The 18039-nt window shown below is 36.7% G+C and overlaps 1 protein-coding gene across 1 annotated transcript in view; it reads right to left on the bottom strand.

The window, feature by feature from the left end:
• TFCP2L1 (transcription factor CP2 like 1) overlaps positions 1–18039 on the bottom strand; it is a 1111497-nt gene that overhangs the window by 831871 nt on the left and 261587 nt on the right. Inside the window, exon 3 of the mRNA XM_044075043.1 lies at positions 7830–7906. Coding sequence (XP_043930978.1) covers positions 7830–7906 — 77 coding nt within the window. The remainder of the gene's footprint in view (positions 1–7829; positions 7907–18039) is intronic.

Here is an 18039-nt window from a genome sequence, read left to right as displayed (position 1 = left end):
CGTGGGCTATGCTAGAAGTGCCAGATGGTAGGCTCTGGGCACTACCAACTGCTGCATTTCCTCACCTTCTAACCCTCCCATAGGAGTCCACTCTCTATACAGTAAACCTTTGTCCCAGGATACTGATTCCCCTTTTCCTTAAGAATCAGGCACCTCCCTAGCTACCGCCCCAAGCCTTGTAATGTAGGGTCTGAGAGCTGAACCTGTCTCAACACTCTTTTTCTATACCTTCCCAGCTCCCCTTCCACAGGAAGTCTTGTCTCTTCTGACAGCGGTGCCTCACTGTCAGCCTGGGTACTACTACTCATCTCTGCCCTTGTAGTCACTCTGTCCAAGGGAACATCAGTACCCACCAGTAGCTGTGGCACACCTTCAGTCTCACTGCTACAGGGTATCTCCCTCTCTGAAGTAACAACCTCATTAATCCTGGCTTCAAGTGCGTGGTCTGTCTGGGTCCCTCCAGGCTACCAAACTCACCTGCCTGTTCCCAAGCCTGACTGCATGTAACTGCATGCACACAAGGTACTGCATTATCAAAAGCATTCCCAATCAGGACATCTACAGGAATTTCTTCAAATGCATCTACTTGCTTGCTTCCTTTTCCACCCTTCCAGTCAAGGTACCAAAGGTATTTGGAATGGGGTCCCTCCTAAAAGTCTGGCTAGAGTAGACTACCTAAGCAAGTAGTGCTCCTCTTTAACCATTGCAGGCTTCCCACCGTTTAGGTCAGAGGCTGTGTCTCCTTTAGCAGTGGCCTGTTTCCCATCTACTAAGATAGGATATAACCTCTTGTAGTAGTTTGGTACCCTTGTTGTCTCCATAAAACTTTCCTCTAGCATTCTGTCATTCACACTTTCTGGCTCCCCCACCTTTTGTTCCCCACCTTGTCTCTGTGGACATCTATATGCTACATGCCCCATTGTTTACATTTAAAACATTTAACCCTTGATCCTGGCCGTGTACCTAAACTAGTGACTTCCCATCCTACTGACGGACTCTGTTGGGGCAATTTAGGCTGCACACCATGAGATCCCTTATACCCATGTGCTGCACTGGGTATCCCTTTCCTGCTCAGGGATGCCCAGCTTGCTATGTATAGGTCTTCTTTTTTCCCCAACTCATCTGCGGTATTGCAGTCTCCATCTGCCAACCAGATTCTTGTGTCCTCAGGCAAAGTGCTAAGGGCTTGTTCCCTCACCAAAAGGTCTGCCACCCTTCAGAACTGGTGACCTGATACCCACTCTCCCACTTATGAAAATAAGTGCTTAGCTCAGCAATATAAATCACACAAATTCATCTGCCTTGTATCTATGTTTGCAAAACTTTTTTCTATAAGCTTCAGATGTTAACTTAAAACACTCTAATAAGCATTTCCTTACTTGTTTATAGTGTTAACAAACAATATCAGACAATTTAGAAACAGCAGTTACAGCATTACCAGGAACCATACCCAGAGTCCTTGGTCAACATTATACTGTTTACATACCCTTTCAAACATATGAATAAAACTGAAAATTATCACCCTCTGTAAAGTGTGGAAGACATTTACTGACCTTTATTGCTCCTGGAGTTTGGTTACTCACTTCCCCATTACCTCCATGACCCTGACAGAGAGTCAGCATCCCCTTTTCATGTTGCCTCTGCCTCTCATTTTCTTCAGCTTCCAGACATCTCAGTCTCTCTCTGATTCTGCTTTGACCTCCAATTGCAGCAGGCTCTCTGCTGATTCTAGTTCCAAACGTTTGGCCTCCAGTTCAAGTCTATTTAACTCTAAATGGATTTTTAAGTCCTTTGAGGTAAATTTGAACTGTCTATTTTCTGAGAGTTGTACATCCCCAAGGCCAGTCTGGTTGTCTTCCTGGTTGCTGGTCTGTGATGCAGCTGTGGTTAAGGCTGCAATAATTTCTCCTTTAGTCAGGTTTGCATGCAAAAGTCCATTGGCTTGGCACAACTCAGTCAATTGGTTCCTTGTCAGCTTGTAGAAATAACCGAACAAACTGTAGTAAACCACCAGGAACAGTGTTACAAAATCCATTACAAAAAAAAAATCTCACAATAGTATAAACGCTTAATTTATTTAAACAAGATAAAAAGCTTTCGGGATGTATCCTTCTTCAGTTATCAAAGAATATATTTCACATAGAGTCATCTCATTTTATATTCTCAAAAGCACATGACATAGCCAACCAATAAAAAAACACGTCATATTAACATATCAGCTTGTCATAATTCTCTGCTGACATCTTACCTGCTCTCTCTGACTAACTAAGCTAACAAAAAATAAATAAAAATACTGCGATATGAAACTCTGAATGTTTACCATATTGCTGCTTGAGAGTACAAACACCTTCTTTAGTGACCACTGTTTACAAGCTAAATGAGTTCAATATCCACACCACTGAATCCCAGTATGTGATGTGGTGATCCCACTACTGCCACCAATACATATGTGACACTCCACAACTGGACCAGTAATCAAGGAGTCTCAATCCTCACCAGTGGGTGATGTCCACTACGAGGTTAAACAGGTACACACACAGTATTTCCAGATGCAGCTCTCTGCCTCAAGTGCAATTTCCCTTTAGAGCACACAGAGACCACAGTCAGTCCAGGGCTAGTTTCCATCTTCCTCTAGATTCCCAATAAGACTCCCCACTGGCACAGCCATAGAGTTGAGACCTAAGCTGAGTGACCAAGCCAAGACCTCCAGCACTTTCTGTCTAACCAGTGCTTCTTGTCCCTGCCCAAGTAGCTGACTCACAAACACTCTTTGAGGTTTGTTTTACACATACACACACACACACACACACACACACACACACACACACACACACACACACACACACACCTGGGAAAGGTTAGCACAGGTTTACTAGCTATGCCCCCTTCTGCCCAGACTATAAGGTATTTACCACTGCCACCAGTCACTCTGACAGCTACTTTAAGGCCCTTAACAAAGGGTGGCCAATCTTACTGTGCAATATTAATATAAATATAAATGTTAGTTTGACCAAGAGCAAGGCTGTTAGGAGTGGCCCACACAGTGTCACCAAATAGATATGCAACTACACTCAAGACTTAAATATCACTACCAAAGATCAGCCATAATGAAATGTTTAAATATATTTAATAATAAATAATAAAAGAACAAGACAATACTAAATATATATTCACAGTGCCATCAGAGTTCAAAACCACAGGAAATATTTAAAACAACATTGCAGGACAAACTCTAATAAAGAAAGAAAAATAAACTAAATTTTACTATATTCCTGACTGAATCTAAGAGAATTATACTATTCCCTAGAAACTTACTACAGAGCAAGGCAGAAAATCTGGTGAATGCTTCTTCTTGTCAGGTCCAGGACAGAACACAGAATGCACTTTCTCACTAAGAAACTTCTCAAAATAATATGTAAAATATTACTGCTAGGATAGTTTGCAGAATTACATCATTTCTGGACAACTGACTTCTAGTTGTCGGGCCAACTCCCATAGCAGAAGTTGTCAGTACTTAGCATCTACCTGTAAAAATACATATACAAGGGTTTGTGCTCAGATCTTGGCAGATGCTGGAAGACATAATGCAATTGTATTCCTTTATACTTCGAGACTAGTAATTAGTTCACTCTGAAGAGAATACAGAAAGCTTCCTAGTATAGACTTTGTGTCTGTAGCTGCCTTGAAACCTGTCAGATAGCACTTAATGACCTAGCCTATAAAGTAATTTAGTTTCAGATATTTTCTGAAGTTTGCTGGATTGAAGTTAACCCTCCAGTTTCCTCTGTCAACATATACATTTAGACAGTTACAATAGTGCATGCACATTTCTGTACTCTTCCAGTAGGGCACACTGTGGATACATTTCAAACACAAGCATTTTATAAATATCTTTTCAACACAAACATCTGTACCAAGTTGCTTGATATACACTTGACATACAGTTCTAATACATTTGTAACACCAACATCTCATCTGATCCACAGTTCTATTGCATTTGTATCACCAGCATCTTGCATAAATTAGTTTGATATTCATAAATGACATATAATTACTTACAAAATTCCAGCTAGTTGCATTGGCAGTACTTCCTTTTGTGACACCTTCATTTACCAATCCTGTGTACAAAGCTCTGGATGCTGGTCTATTAACTTCAGTTATCCTGATAGACCTAGCCAAAGCTTTTGACACAGTATCACACCCAAACTATTACAACAACTCAAAACTCTAAATTGTTCAAAAGATTCTCTAAATCATTTTCTATTGTTTAGATAGCTTGAAAACCAATCTGTCAAGATGGTAAAACATGCACTCTGAATATTTGACCAACGATACAGGAGTCCCCCAGGGGTCTATTCTGGGTCCCCTTATTTTCAGTGTTTTCATTAATAATCCTCATACAGCAACCCAGCAAAGTGTACTTATCCAGTATGGTGATGATTCTATTATCTCCTCTTCCAACAACTGTTCTGCTCTCCTAAAGATAACTCAAAACACATTTTCATCTACTGAATCTTGGCTAAACAATGCCCATCTTCTACTTAATCCTAAAAAATCTAAATTCTTACTATTATCAGCAAAAACACAAAATTAAGACATTAAGATATATTCACAAAACAATACTGAAATTGAGGTAGTAAAGACAGCAAAAATAACTATGCCCTGAAATTGATGACAGACTCTCCCTAATGAATCATATTTTTAATGCAATAAAAAAAAAAAACACTTTAAACTTGGCAAACTTTATAGACATAAACTATACATGGATAAGCCCACAAGGATAAACTGGCAATCACTCTGCTACTACCTTCCCTTCTCTATGGAAGACCCTTCTTCACCGACCTTCACACTTCATTCCTGAACAAATTACAATCTTGCTACTATAAAATAGTAACATTTGCCACTAGAATGACAAATCGTACACACTACTGCCTGGCCATAAAAGAAATGAACTGGTTTGAATTCTCCCATTACCTAACATACATCCAACACTCTTGCCCACAAACTGATGAAATCCTGACAAGCACCCTTCTCTTTAGACTATTCTAGAACCATACACCCCTCCCAAAAACCTTTGTTCTAGCAATAAACAACTTTTAAATATAACCAAACCCAACAAAAGAGCTGAACAAAGACTTTATTCGTACAATTGCCAAACTATGGAATGCACTGCCTTCCTCAATCACTCAATTGGATACCACAAAAATATTTTAAATCTGCACTATAAAATCACTGCCTTAACCAGTATACCTGCTCATGCATACATACAACTAAGCCACCATGAATAAAGTTAACCATCCTATTTATTTTTTATCTTTTTGTTACAAACCTGCATCTTGCTTCCTCCTAGAATTTTCTTTACAAGCTCGTCCGATATCAGTTTCTAAGACTCTAACTTTATTTCACCTTACTAACTTCTCCTTCTACCAACTCTAGAACTGCCTACTGTTAGATCAAAGTATTTTCTTCCTGGAATTTACCTAGTTTTCAGATTGATTGTATAATTTTTGAATGTTAATATGACCAATTTGTTATCTCAATAATTATTCTTAAAGGCTGGCTGACCACAAAGAGGTGTTTGATTTTGAAACTCTAACTGCAAGTGGCTACAGAGCTTATTCCATTATAAACAATATTAACTTTTTTTCTCTCTATAACACTTGTGAAAGTAAATGACTTGCATACGTCACAAGCAGGAGAAAGTTACTGATCACCTACGTAGAAAGCATAAAGAGAATATGTATCTTTGGTTGGACTTTTTCTGACCACATTTACATATTAAAGGATTTACTTTTTCTTTTTAAGTCCAAAACAGTAAAGAAGCAAAGACCAATGACAGAAAAAAAAAGACAGACAACCACTGTGCACTAGCACAGCAATACATTTTATCTAACTGGAAGGGAATGTGAGAAAAGAAATCAAGCCCTATGGAGACATTTTTTAGAACTGTAAAACTCTCCAAAAATGTAAATATGGAATGGTTTGACTTGAATAGCTGGTAGATGAAAATAAGTAAATATAACCCACATTTAGAAACAAACTGCAAATATTTTTTTTCACAGAAATATCATATTTGTCTGAAAGAAACCTCAAACAACTCCTATGATGCTACAAGCTTCAACATATACCAAAAGATATCTGGAGAGAAAACGGCTTTACAGAGTGTTTATGGAATAAGACATCACCACACCAACTTCAAGGTTAAATATCAACCATATATTACCTAACACCCCCAAAACAAAAGCTGTGATCTTTGGAATATCATAAAAACTAAAACTATTATCCTCCAACTGGCACATAGGAACAAATACACAGCTAGAAATGTTTTTTAATATTGGGGGCTTATGGCTAGAACAAACACTTAACAACCAGATTCACATACAGCAATAAATAAATACATAAATGAAATAAAACAAAACAGGAATAAAAAAAAATATTATTCTGGGCCAAGAAAAAAATAAATTTCTAAAGTAACTGAAGGCAGGAGAGCCATTAGAAAAGAAATATTGATCCCTCAATTTATTTGAATACGTACTTCTCTGAATAGCTTCTACCTCAAAAAAAGTCAATCCTATTTTATCTGTGACATTTATTATTTTAGCTCCTTAAAGGGAACACCACTGCTTCATCCTCTCAAAAGGCAACTTGTTCCCAAACCAACAAAAAATTGGCTTACTGTTAGGTGTCTTCCTATACAAATTACTTAGCCTGGAATACTTTTCAATTTTTGTTTGCAAACTTACAGCAGAGCCTGTAAAATATCATTTATGCTCCATTCTATCAGACACACCCACTATTTAATCTCCATACAAAAACTCCATCAAAAGCAACCAAAGATTTTCATTCTAGTTCAAAGTTCTTAGAATGCATTCTCCCAACCTAAAATGATGAATAATATTTTGAGTTCAGGATCAGGTTTAAAATATTGTATTACCAAATCTTCAAAATGCAAACATACTTACAAAAAATACCCAAAGTATACTCTAAATGCTATAATTTTCCTAACAAATATCTAACAAATCTTTACCAACATCTATGTCTCCAAATTAAGACACACCACCATCAATAATTCCTTAACTTTCCAATTATTCTTACTTAACTCTCTGCTTAATTTATCTCATCCATTCTAACTAGACTGAAACTCACTGTTGTTCACCTCTACATTGTTAAAAATAGGTCACTTTAATGCTATTCTGATTGAAAAATGAATGCTACATAGTCTAAGAGTTCATATACTTAATTTCATTGTCTTTTTTTTACTTTTCTGCATGCTTTCAATTAATTTCTTTCTATACTGTAAACAGCACCAATTACTACTGTGATTTACTGTTGCTGTGAAAGTAATTCTGGTTCTGGAAAAAGGTGCATTGCGTTGAGTGCCCCCTATCCCAGTAAACAAATTAAAATACATACACTCAAACAAATTCTGGACAGCAAACAATAAAAAATTTAGAAGGTGGCAGGAAAGAAACTCTGGCCAGCAAGCCTTGACTCGGAAGAATGAGGGTGTGCAAGGATAGTGCAATCAAATGTGATGCAAAGTCCATAAATGGCCTTTAGGAGATTTGGTGAAAATTTCTGAAGTTCAAAAAATGTTAAAAGAAAATTTACAAATTAAATATAGACTAGTAACATATGAACTGCTAGCAAACAAAAATGGGGTCTGTACAGTCAATAAAAAAATAGGAAACAACTTACCTAGAAGATGAGCAACATGTTACTGTCACATAGTAAAATAAAGTTACTGAAAGCAATTTTTTATTATAAATACTGAAACAAATTATAAAGACTTAATTCAAACAGTTTATGCAGTTTTTCTTTTTTCTTACCTTTAAATATCTTCTATTTAAGTCAGGAAGGTCACCTAATTTTTTGTTGTCAAGAAAGCGGATTTCACAAGACTGGCCTACAAAACAGGAAAACATAGTCATTACATTATTAACCACAACTTTTGTTTTACAACGTTACACAAACCATGTCAATCAAAAATAATGCAGACTTTTCAGTTTCTTTTACCTTTAGGGTTCGTATGGGTAAGCATGTTTTTCTGCACTGACCTATGTTTCTCCTTGGTCAACTGGAATTCGCTGCCAAGTTCTATCATTATCTCCAATATTTTCTACTGCTTGTTTAAGCTAAGAAATGGTGGGGGATGTCTGCTCATTTATATAGCAGATCAGTGAATCTCTGTGCCCTCACTACTTGAAAATGCCTTCAAATGTATGTATTGCTCCATTTCTCTAAGATGGCATTTATACACCTTCTTACTTTACATATTACTCATTTGTCTCTACTGTGGGCAATAGCACATTAACGTCAAATGTTTTCAGACCCCACCCTAATGTTCTACCCTCATCCACAAGTTAAGGAAAGCATAGAAAAATGTGTGCACTGCCCCTATAATTGTAAAAATTGTGTGTGCCTTCTCCTGCTTAACAGAAAAAATACAGATTCTGATGGCATTTCCATACCTACTGAAAAAGCTGCACATCCTGCTTAAATGATTAATTTTTTCAACTTCCAACTCTCTTAAAACCTGACGTATGTCTAGCTCATACTTTGTTTTTTCACTTTACTAATATCTTAAATAAAAGATTTTTTACTATAAATGTAAAGAAATCAATAACAAAACATACTAAACTCCATACAGACTGGATCTCAGCAGATTTCAAAATGTATACATGTCAGTTTCAAAACATTTTCACATGATTACCATTTCAGCAATGTAAACATTTTGCAAAACCAACACCAATAAAATAAGCACTGCTAAAACCAATAGACAGCTCAAATGTAACCTGGTAATCACCAGTTACCATTAGGTTGCATCAATGGCTCCATGACGAAAGATGCAGAAATCTAGAGTTACTCTAAACACTCAAATGGCATCGCTAACATTGGTACAAATAAAACTATTGAAAAAATGATGGCACTCACCTGCACATGCTCCAAGACATAACCTTGGAGCAGGCAATGATAAAATGATGCACTTTTGCAAAGGGGCAAGTCCCCTGCACCCCCCCACACTCCCATTGGAGATTGAACAATACCAGGAAAAGGGCATATTCTCACAAAACTGATGACCATCTTTTTTGTTGACAAAACCTATTCAGACATTAAAGAAGGTCAATTTATGTCTCCCACGTATACACACATACATAGACATGTATTTATTTGTATGCATACATGTTTTATAGATACACACACACACACACACACACACACACACACACACACACACACATTATGTACATTCTATATATCTGTGTGTGTGTGTGTGTGTGTGTGTGTGTGTGTGTGTGTCTGTGTGTGTGTATATACACACAGATATATATAATGTATAAAATATAAATGTATAAATACATGCATACACATGCATGCACACACACAAACACACACACGCACACACACACACACACACACACACACACACACACACACACACACACACACACACGTTCAATATATTCTTTGTATTAAGCACTATACCTTTTATATGTGTGTATGTATTTTATTAACTTATCTTTAAACTAAAAAGAACATTTAATCACATTAAAAAATACACATTTACAACCCTACAAAACCAAATATTTATTATTGCTTCTTTTGCATTTTCTGGTCATGTTTACATCAAGGGAATACTTGAAATTAAATCTTTCTTGCAGATCCTTTCTCTAACATATGTTTTGGGCCTCAATTTGTAACCCTATTTCTCTCCAAGGTAACTCTAATATAATATAAAATATGATATAATACTTAGCCTTAATTACTACGTTTGATTAAACAAAAGAAGGATATTATTACTTAAAAGTCCAGGAATTAAATCTATGTCAAAAATGACAAACCTTGCCTTCACCTTTAAATGACCACATAATCATGCATGTTCAAATCAATTCACATACTTTACACTACAAAAGAGTGAGTAGCATAAAGCTTTTGTAACTGACCATTTCTTATCTAAAACTAATGGTAATAATTGCATAATTGCATCTTTTACTTTATCTATTGTCACCTTCTAACTGTAACATGGACTATTGTATTATTTCATTGTCAATAATGGCTATAAGTTGGTAGTATAAGTTGCTTTCCTCCCCGGGCCTTAGCTGAAAAGGACTTTTGTTGACTGAGGAAGTGTGACTACGCAAATGTCAATAAAAAGATAAAAATATGGCAATAATTCAGATGACCAGTAAAATTTCTGCTTCACCATTGTCAAAACCAGATTCCCCATTGGTATAAAACTCCTACTCATTTTCGTTATACACTCCACTGGATATTCGAAAGCCCATTCAATTTTCTTACTAACATTAAATCTCCAAATTAAAAAAAAATATTTTTCTAAGACAAGCAACAAATATTTCTTGTATAAATAACTTTTAGCTATATGCTCCTCTGCTAATAACGTGTTCAAACCACAGCAACAAACATATGAAAGTCAAGTACAGCTATTCACAGTGCACATACTTTAACCACCACCAATCATCCCCCAGACACACTGCAATATATGTCATTAACCATTCATCCATCATCCATCCACAAGCAGTAACATTCAGCATTTAGTGTCCCCCATGACACACCAAGTATTGATCTCCAAACTCTATGCACCTATAAAGTGGAACAAAGCTTCCCTTAAACATAAATTATGTACCAAGCAGGATGGCCTAATTAAAATGCAAGAAAATCTGAATTAATTAAAAATATAACTCTTCCAAACAAGGCCTTCTAAACAGCTGATAGAAAAGCTTTAATTTAGGAATAAAACACATACCGATACAGACATTCCTAGTAAGAAATGCCTGTGGTTTACCTAGGATAGTTCTGTAAAATGAAAGCTGGATATAAAACCAATCAACCTGCCAAACACTATCCAAGAATTGCTATTCCAAATCTAGTTTTACTAACAGATGCATTGGGAGAGTGAAAGGCATGTTGCTAAGCAGGAGACTGAATATTTTCTGTATACAGGAGACAAAGTGGAAGGTTACTGCAACAAAATCTCCTGGCCTGGGGATCCAGAGTCTATTACTTCAGGAGGAGAAATGGACTAGAAATGATGTGGGAATTGTGGTGAGGCAGGGTTCTGAAGACACTGATGGTTGTCTTCATAATCAGAGACAGGATCCAGTGTAGAGAGAGTGTGCAGGCTTCATTATCTCAGACTATGGTTCAGCTGCAAGGCTGAGATGGTGAGGAAAGGAGAGCTTTCATAAAGCAGATGCAGGACCTTCTCAACAAAGCAGGGTAAAATGAGTTGGTCTTGATAATGAAAGACCACAATGTTCACTTTCGGACAGACAATACAAGATTATGAGGATTGCCTTATACCACATGGTTGAGGCAGAAGGAATAATGAAGGGTAGTCCAGCCTTGATTTCTCTCTTTCAAACCATAAGGCTGAACAACACATGATTCACCAAAAGAGAGAGTCACCAGACCACCTGCAAGAGCAGTCAATAAGCAACTTAGGTAGACTTTGTTCCAGTTAGGAAGAAACATTATGGTCAAACTACAGATTTTTTTATTTATTTTTATTTTACATTTGTTTACCAGGATAGTCTGACTGGATACATGCCCATTTTCAGTGGAGGCCCAGGGAGAAAAGTTCCAAGTCACAGATACAAACATAACAGACATAAGCATAGCAGAAAATAAGAAGCATAGAAACTACAGAGGAGGTACATTATTCCAAAGTCTGTTGACTAAGACAGGGTAGATGTTTTCAAAGGTTGCAAAGCAATCTGAAATGAAACAGTTATCCTCCAGAATAAACAACTGGTGACCACAATAACCCACAAGCAGTGGTCACAGAAGGCTCTGAAGTCTACAGAAATTTGGCTGAAGAGACCTGGAAGTTGACTAAAATGAAATCAGAAGAGTTCAAGAAAATACTTAAGGCTCTAGCACCTCAGGAAGATGAGGAAATAGGTGGGGATGAAGGAGGAGGAGAATGACAGTGTCTCAAAAGAGCAAGTGTGAAAAATAACTAAACAGATATGTGGTCAAGCCAGGTATGGAAGCAAGGTAATTAAGGAAATTTTGTGGTGGAATTTAAAAGTCCAGGATGTGATCAAAAGAAATGAGGAGTGAAGGTAAGAAGTAGCAGATAAAAATGATGGATCAATTTAATAGGGAACACTGGCTTGCTAAACAGTAAGGCATCAAAGAAACTACTAGTTTCTGGAAAGTGCTTCATCAGATGGCACAGTAAAGCTCTAACACATTGCAAGGCAATCCTCGAAAAGATAAAGATAGCTGGAAGTCGCCATTCATAAGAGATGCCAGCAACTATCTAAAGGACATTAAGGGTAGATGGTAGAAGTACTTTGAGAAGTTCCTGAATAACTTAAACCTTACAGGAACTGCCACAAGCAGAGTCTACAATGCAAGAGGAAGGAGAACCCATCCTAGAAGTATGAAGCACACCGAAGAAGATGAAGTAAGGGAGAAGCAAGCTCATATGTCATTGCAGATATGATCGAGATGTTAGGTACATTAAGAGAAAATTGGCTGCTGAGGGCACTCTTCACAGTACGGAGAGACTGGCTTATCACAGACAACTAGAAAATAAGTATACTAGTACCAGTGTACAATAACAAAGTGGATATTCACAACTCCTCAGGTAGCAAACCCCCAAGGCACTGCATGAAAATGCTGGAGAAGATGACTGGTAACTGAATACATAAAAGTAGTGGAAAGTAATACAGGTGGTGGGCAGTTTGGATTTAGATCAGCATGAAGTACAACTAACCCAATGTTTACAGTGAGATGGATAGTGGAGAAGAAGCTTGAGATGAGGAAAAATCTAACTGGGTATTCCTAGACTTGAAGAAAGCATACGACAAGGTGCTAGGAGAGCTGATTTGGACAGACTTGCAAACACTGGAAAAATTAGTGCAGGCTATGTATAGGGACCAATGACAATATTACAAACAGTGTTCAGACTCACAAATGATAATGTGGCAACAGTCCCAGTTCTAAAAACAAGGGCAGCAAAATTATGAAATCAATGAGGTATTCATTTAGGACATACATTTCATATACACATACATACTTTTTAGGATGTTTTAACATGATTTTAAATATATTATTTTTCTATACACATTTTATGAATATTTTCACAAGCATAGTTAGGGATTATTTTTGTCCTAGTTTGTCTCTGTTTAACTTCCACACCATTTAATGATTTGTGGTGAGTGGTTTCATTTGATAGGTCGATCAATTATCAATTAACTAATTAAATCATTTGACCAATAAAAGAGCTAAGTATGTCTACGGGAATGGTATATATTGAGGTTTCAGTTGTCTCCATTTCTGATGAAGTTCCAGTAGCAGAAGGGATGAAAGCACTTAATTTGTATTATTAGGTAAAAACGCATTAGAATGGATTATTTTAATTAAACTCCTGGCATTGTCTTTCTCAATATGGTTGGATTAATCTGTGTATCTTTTTTCCCCACATTCAAGTTACTTTACATTAAACTGCTGTCCCAAGTTGATAGTTTCTCAATGCTGCAGCTTTCCACCTAAAAATTGCTTTTGCATATTTTAAGACCAAATGTCATTCTTTTATCAATCATCTCAGGAAGTTTTAACCATTAGTAGTTGTGATTTCAGATGCTCATCTGATGCGCTATACAATTTTAAATCATCCACAAAAACTACATGAGATGCCTTTTTTTAAACAAGAAACATCTTTATTAAATTGCCACTTATGAAAGAGGCAATCATACATTTATATAAATAAAAACAAACCATACTGTCATAATCCCAACTGCAAGCATTTTACATCACAAACCATAATGACATAATCCTAGTTGACATAATAATCTGTATGATTATTGTTATTCTCCTTAAAGATCTGCATCCAAAATCCCACTTACATCACTTATGAGCAACCCAGTCATTGCCAAACATTACATATCTCATTCAAGTCCTGCCTTCTTTTAAAACTCATTCCTCCCCTCTATGTATTGATGCCACAACTCCCATTTTTTTCTATGTAATTTGCTCCTTCCTTTTTTAAAGATCCCATCTCCAGTTGTTTTATGGGTCTATATTAGCAGAACGAAAACCAGACTGAGCGAGTCTCAGCTGAATGACACATAAAAAGCGAAAACTGCTAATTTTGAATCCTTGAAACTAAACAAGTAAAACATGAAAACTCTCACTAACTGTTTTATGCAGCGGGGGCAAGCCCCCCTGCACCCCCCACACCCCCTACTTAAATATACCAACTCCCAGATCGCACTACATTGAAGTAAAGGGACAAATTCCCTACAGCGATCTCCGTTCATTCTTGCGATATTAGCGGTTTTTGCTCTTTATGTGTCGCTCAACTTGGATTCGCTCACTCAGGTTTTCATTCTGCTAATATAGACCCTTGTTTTATCTCTGTTACTACATTCACTACTTCTAGTACAGTTGGTTTAGACTCTGATTTCCATTTTTGAGTAATTACTGTTTTGGCAGCCACCATAATTAGACTCAGCAAGGCCTTACTATATCTAGGCAATTCTGATTCTGTATCATCACTTAGAAAAATCATCTCCCTACTTACACCAATTTTCTTCTCCAAGTATCTTCAATAGAGTGGTCTGCAGGAAACTTTTAATGTCTTCCAACTCATTACACTCCCTGAAATATCCTCCCAACTACCTCTTTCTTCCTTATCTCACCTCCAACATTCCAACATGTGCTGTCTACCTGAGGAAAATTCTCTGGAGTGTACTGGGGGTATAAAAATAACTATGTAAAAATTTCCAAGCAACAATCCTAAATATTCTAGATTTTGTTGCATATTTGGGAGACATACATATAGCCCTGTATTGTTTCTTTGTGAATTGCTTATCCTCTCTCTCTTTGCAATCCTATCTAATCTCCACTGACTGATCCTTACAGTTATCATGCAATATTTTATATGCTCTACTGATTGTTCCTTTTTTAACAACAGTTTCTGTTCTAAATTCTATTAAGAACTCTCTACCAGTGCTGGTCTTTTATTTAAGACCCCTCTATTTCTTTCTCTTTGCCTTTACTCATATATCAATCCTTGATAGGAAAGGCAATCTCCAACCTGTAGTCCAAATATTTTTTTTTGGCATTTTCCCATTCTATTACCTTTCCCTCTCTAGTTATTTGCTCCCAATACCTGGGTTCCTTTGCCAGTTTTCATAGGTTGGTACTAGGCTATCGGCCCTAGGGCCTATACAAGCCTAGCCATAACAATTCCCAGGATATTTCTTCCCACAATATTTACTTCCGTGGACCCCTGTCTAGCAGGGCAACTGATGTGATCCCCAAGGTGAATTTCCTATCTCCCATCCAATTGTCAAGGTTCCTTTTGAAGAGGGCCAAAATTCCAGCCCCTCCTTGCCTATTGTCTGTATCCCTAATTGCAGCCATCCCTATTGGCAGAATCTCCCTTCTCCACTCTCGTATTGGTTTAGTTCTTAGAATACTTTCTGCTACTTTATGAATATAATATTCTGTATGATTATTGTTATTCTCTTTAAAGATCTGCATCCAAAATCCCAGTCTCTCCTTGTTTCTTGAGCTTCCCCCAATTTGATCATCCCTTTCCACTTTGAATTATAGGTTTCTGCTTGTGCTCTGAATAGCAGCCTTCACAGTGTAGCTCTGAACTACCCTTTCAAATTGGGTAATCCCAATCTGCCCTGTTCTACTGGAAGAATCAGCGTATCCCACTTTACTCTTGCCAACTTCCCCTCCCAGATAAAATCCTTCAGCTCTTAATAATTGCCATCTACAACTTCTCCAATGGTTGATAAAAATATACCTTACCTATGTATAAGACTAAAGGGACTAAAAACATTTTAACTGCTTGTATCTCACTATCCATATCCATATAACTGAGCTTCCAATTTCTCAGTTTTTGTATTATCTTTTGTTTAGCCTCTTCCCACATATCCTTAGCTGCCACACCAGAATCACTTTAATTCATATGCCTAAATACTTCATTTTATTATGTCCCCATAAATATGGATATTGCTGAACCAATTCTTGTGTGTGTACATTCCACTCTTGCCTTTGTTTTAACTTCATTAATGTTGCATCCCCAAAAGATTTCAAACTGTCTGAAACTGATTCATGGATCACATTGATCCATATCTGTCCACTTTGGCATCAATTCTGCCATTATTTTAACCATTATAGATACAACACATTATAATCATGGTTTAGTATTGAAATGGGCCTGTATGAAGTTGGGTTTCGTAGGTCTTTACCCACTTTAGGTATTACATCTACCATTGCTTTCTTCAAGGATGTTGGTACTTTTCCTCCTCTTAAAATACTGTTAAAAAAACGTACAGTTTTTCCCCTCCTAGCTTCCAAACTTCCCCTGGAATACCATCTATTCCTGGGGACTTTACTGTAGATTGATTATACATCACCATTTTTATCCCATCCTATCCTGTTAGTAATTGAGCATCATTTACCTCTAACATTGGCATATATAATTCTTCCACAAACATTTCCATTTGTACCGTTTCGCGATTTCCATATTTCTCTGCTTTACACAGACTTAATATACCAAAATATTTCTAATACCTCTACAGGATCACTTGCTGCCTTACTTGTTATAGGCTCCCTAAGCTTGGCGATAGCGCTTCTACTTTCTGTTGCCTGAGTAATTCTTCTCAAAATTTTTGAGCTATACAATTTTCAAAACAGTTGCTTAACAGCAATCTTTCTAAACTCAAGCATATTATCGAGGTAATCCCTTATTTTCTGTTAAGCATTCTGCATTGCTCCACTTCTTGTTCTGTGAGAATCTCCCTAGTCTGCAAAATGTTAACATTTGTCAGTCCCTCTAAATAATTCTTGTTGCTTCTTAACCATATCTCCCCTTCTTTTACTTCCAATTTAATTTTATCCCACTCCCTAGCTATATTTTCAAAAGAAATTTCTATTATTTCTAATAGCTCCTAAATAATTTCCACTACCCATTCCTTAAATTCCTCTCTTTTCAACAGATAGGTGGGAAAGAGCCAGTGTCTCATTTTTATTTCATTATCCTGTATTTTTATTTTAGTTATTACTGGCACATGATCTAAAATAGCTATTGGGTGCATATCAAGACCAAGATCTTCAAATGCACATGTACATGTGAAATGTAAATTCTGTCGAGCCTAGCTCAGTTTTTGTATCTTGGGGAATAAAATGTAAATTCACCCCAAACTCTTAGTACTGAATTTACATCTTCCATGCCAAATATTTTCATAAATATCTTCAAAAGTCTACCCTCCCTTGTTATACTTTCCCTTCTGCCCCCCCGACATATCTTCAATGCTGCAAAATAAATTCTAGTTCCCACCTATAAGTAACATCCCTTGCTGAAAACTCATTATTTCTCCCAGACTTTTCTTAAGCTCTATTATAGAAGTTTTATGTTGAATATAAATTCATGCCAATGCAATAATCTTCCCTTGCAAGTGGCCTCTTAGCACTACAAACCTAACATTTTTCTTTTTATCTTCTTCTATCACTTTTAGAGCTCCTATAGCACTTAATACAATTACTCCTTTTCTTCTTTACCCCAGGTATTCCCCTGAATAACTATCCTGAAAACCTTTCTTTATTAAAGTCACATGTTCAATTCTTTCCAAGCATTTTCCTGAAACACAGCTATTTGCACTCTACATTTTTAATATAGCTCTCTACTCTTTGTTTTTGGAATTTATCTGTGAGACCATTGACATTTAAAGAAATTGCAGAAATCATCATGGTATTAAAAAGTTATTATTCCCACCTTTTATGTATAACAGCTTTTTTGTCAAATGTCTAATTCCAGGTTTTGTATTACATGCATACACTGTTTGGCAGGCTGAACTTTTATACCATTGTTTCTTGTCATATCCATTTGAGCCCATGCATATACTGCTTGGCAGGCTGAACTGTCATACAGTTGTTTCTTGTCATATCTATTTGAGCCTATGTCACATCTTACAAAACGTTTTGTTTTATTGAAATCTCTCAAACTAAAAAAAAACAAACACACCCCAATACCCCACAAACCTATTA

The sequence above is a fragment of the Protopterus annectens genome, chromosome 6.part0 (genome assembly GCF_019279795.1).
Source record: "Protopterus annectens isolate FY-2018-M chromosome 6.part0, PAN1.0, whole genome shotgun sequence".
NCBI classification, from domain to species: Eukaryota; Metazoa; Chordata; order Ceratodontiformes; family Protopteridae; genus Protopterus; species Protopterus annectens.
Note: the sequence above shows the minus strand (reverse complement) of the source record. Positions and strands in the feature narration are given on the sequence as shown.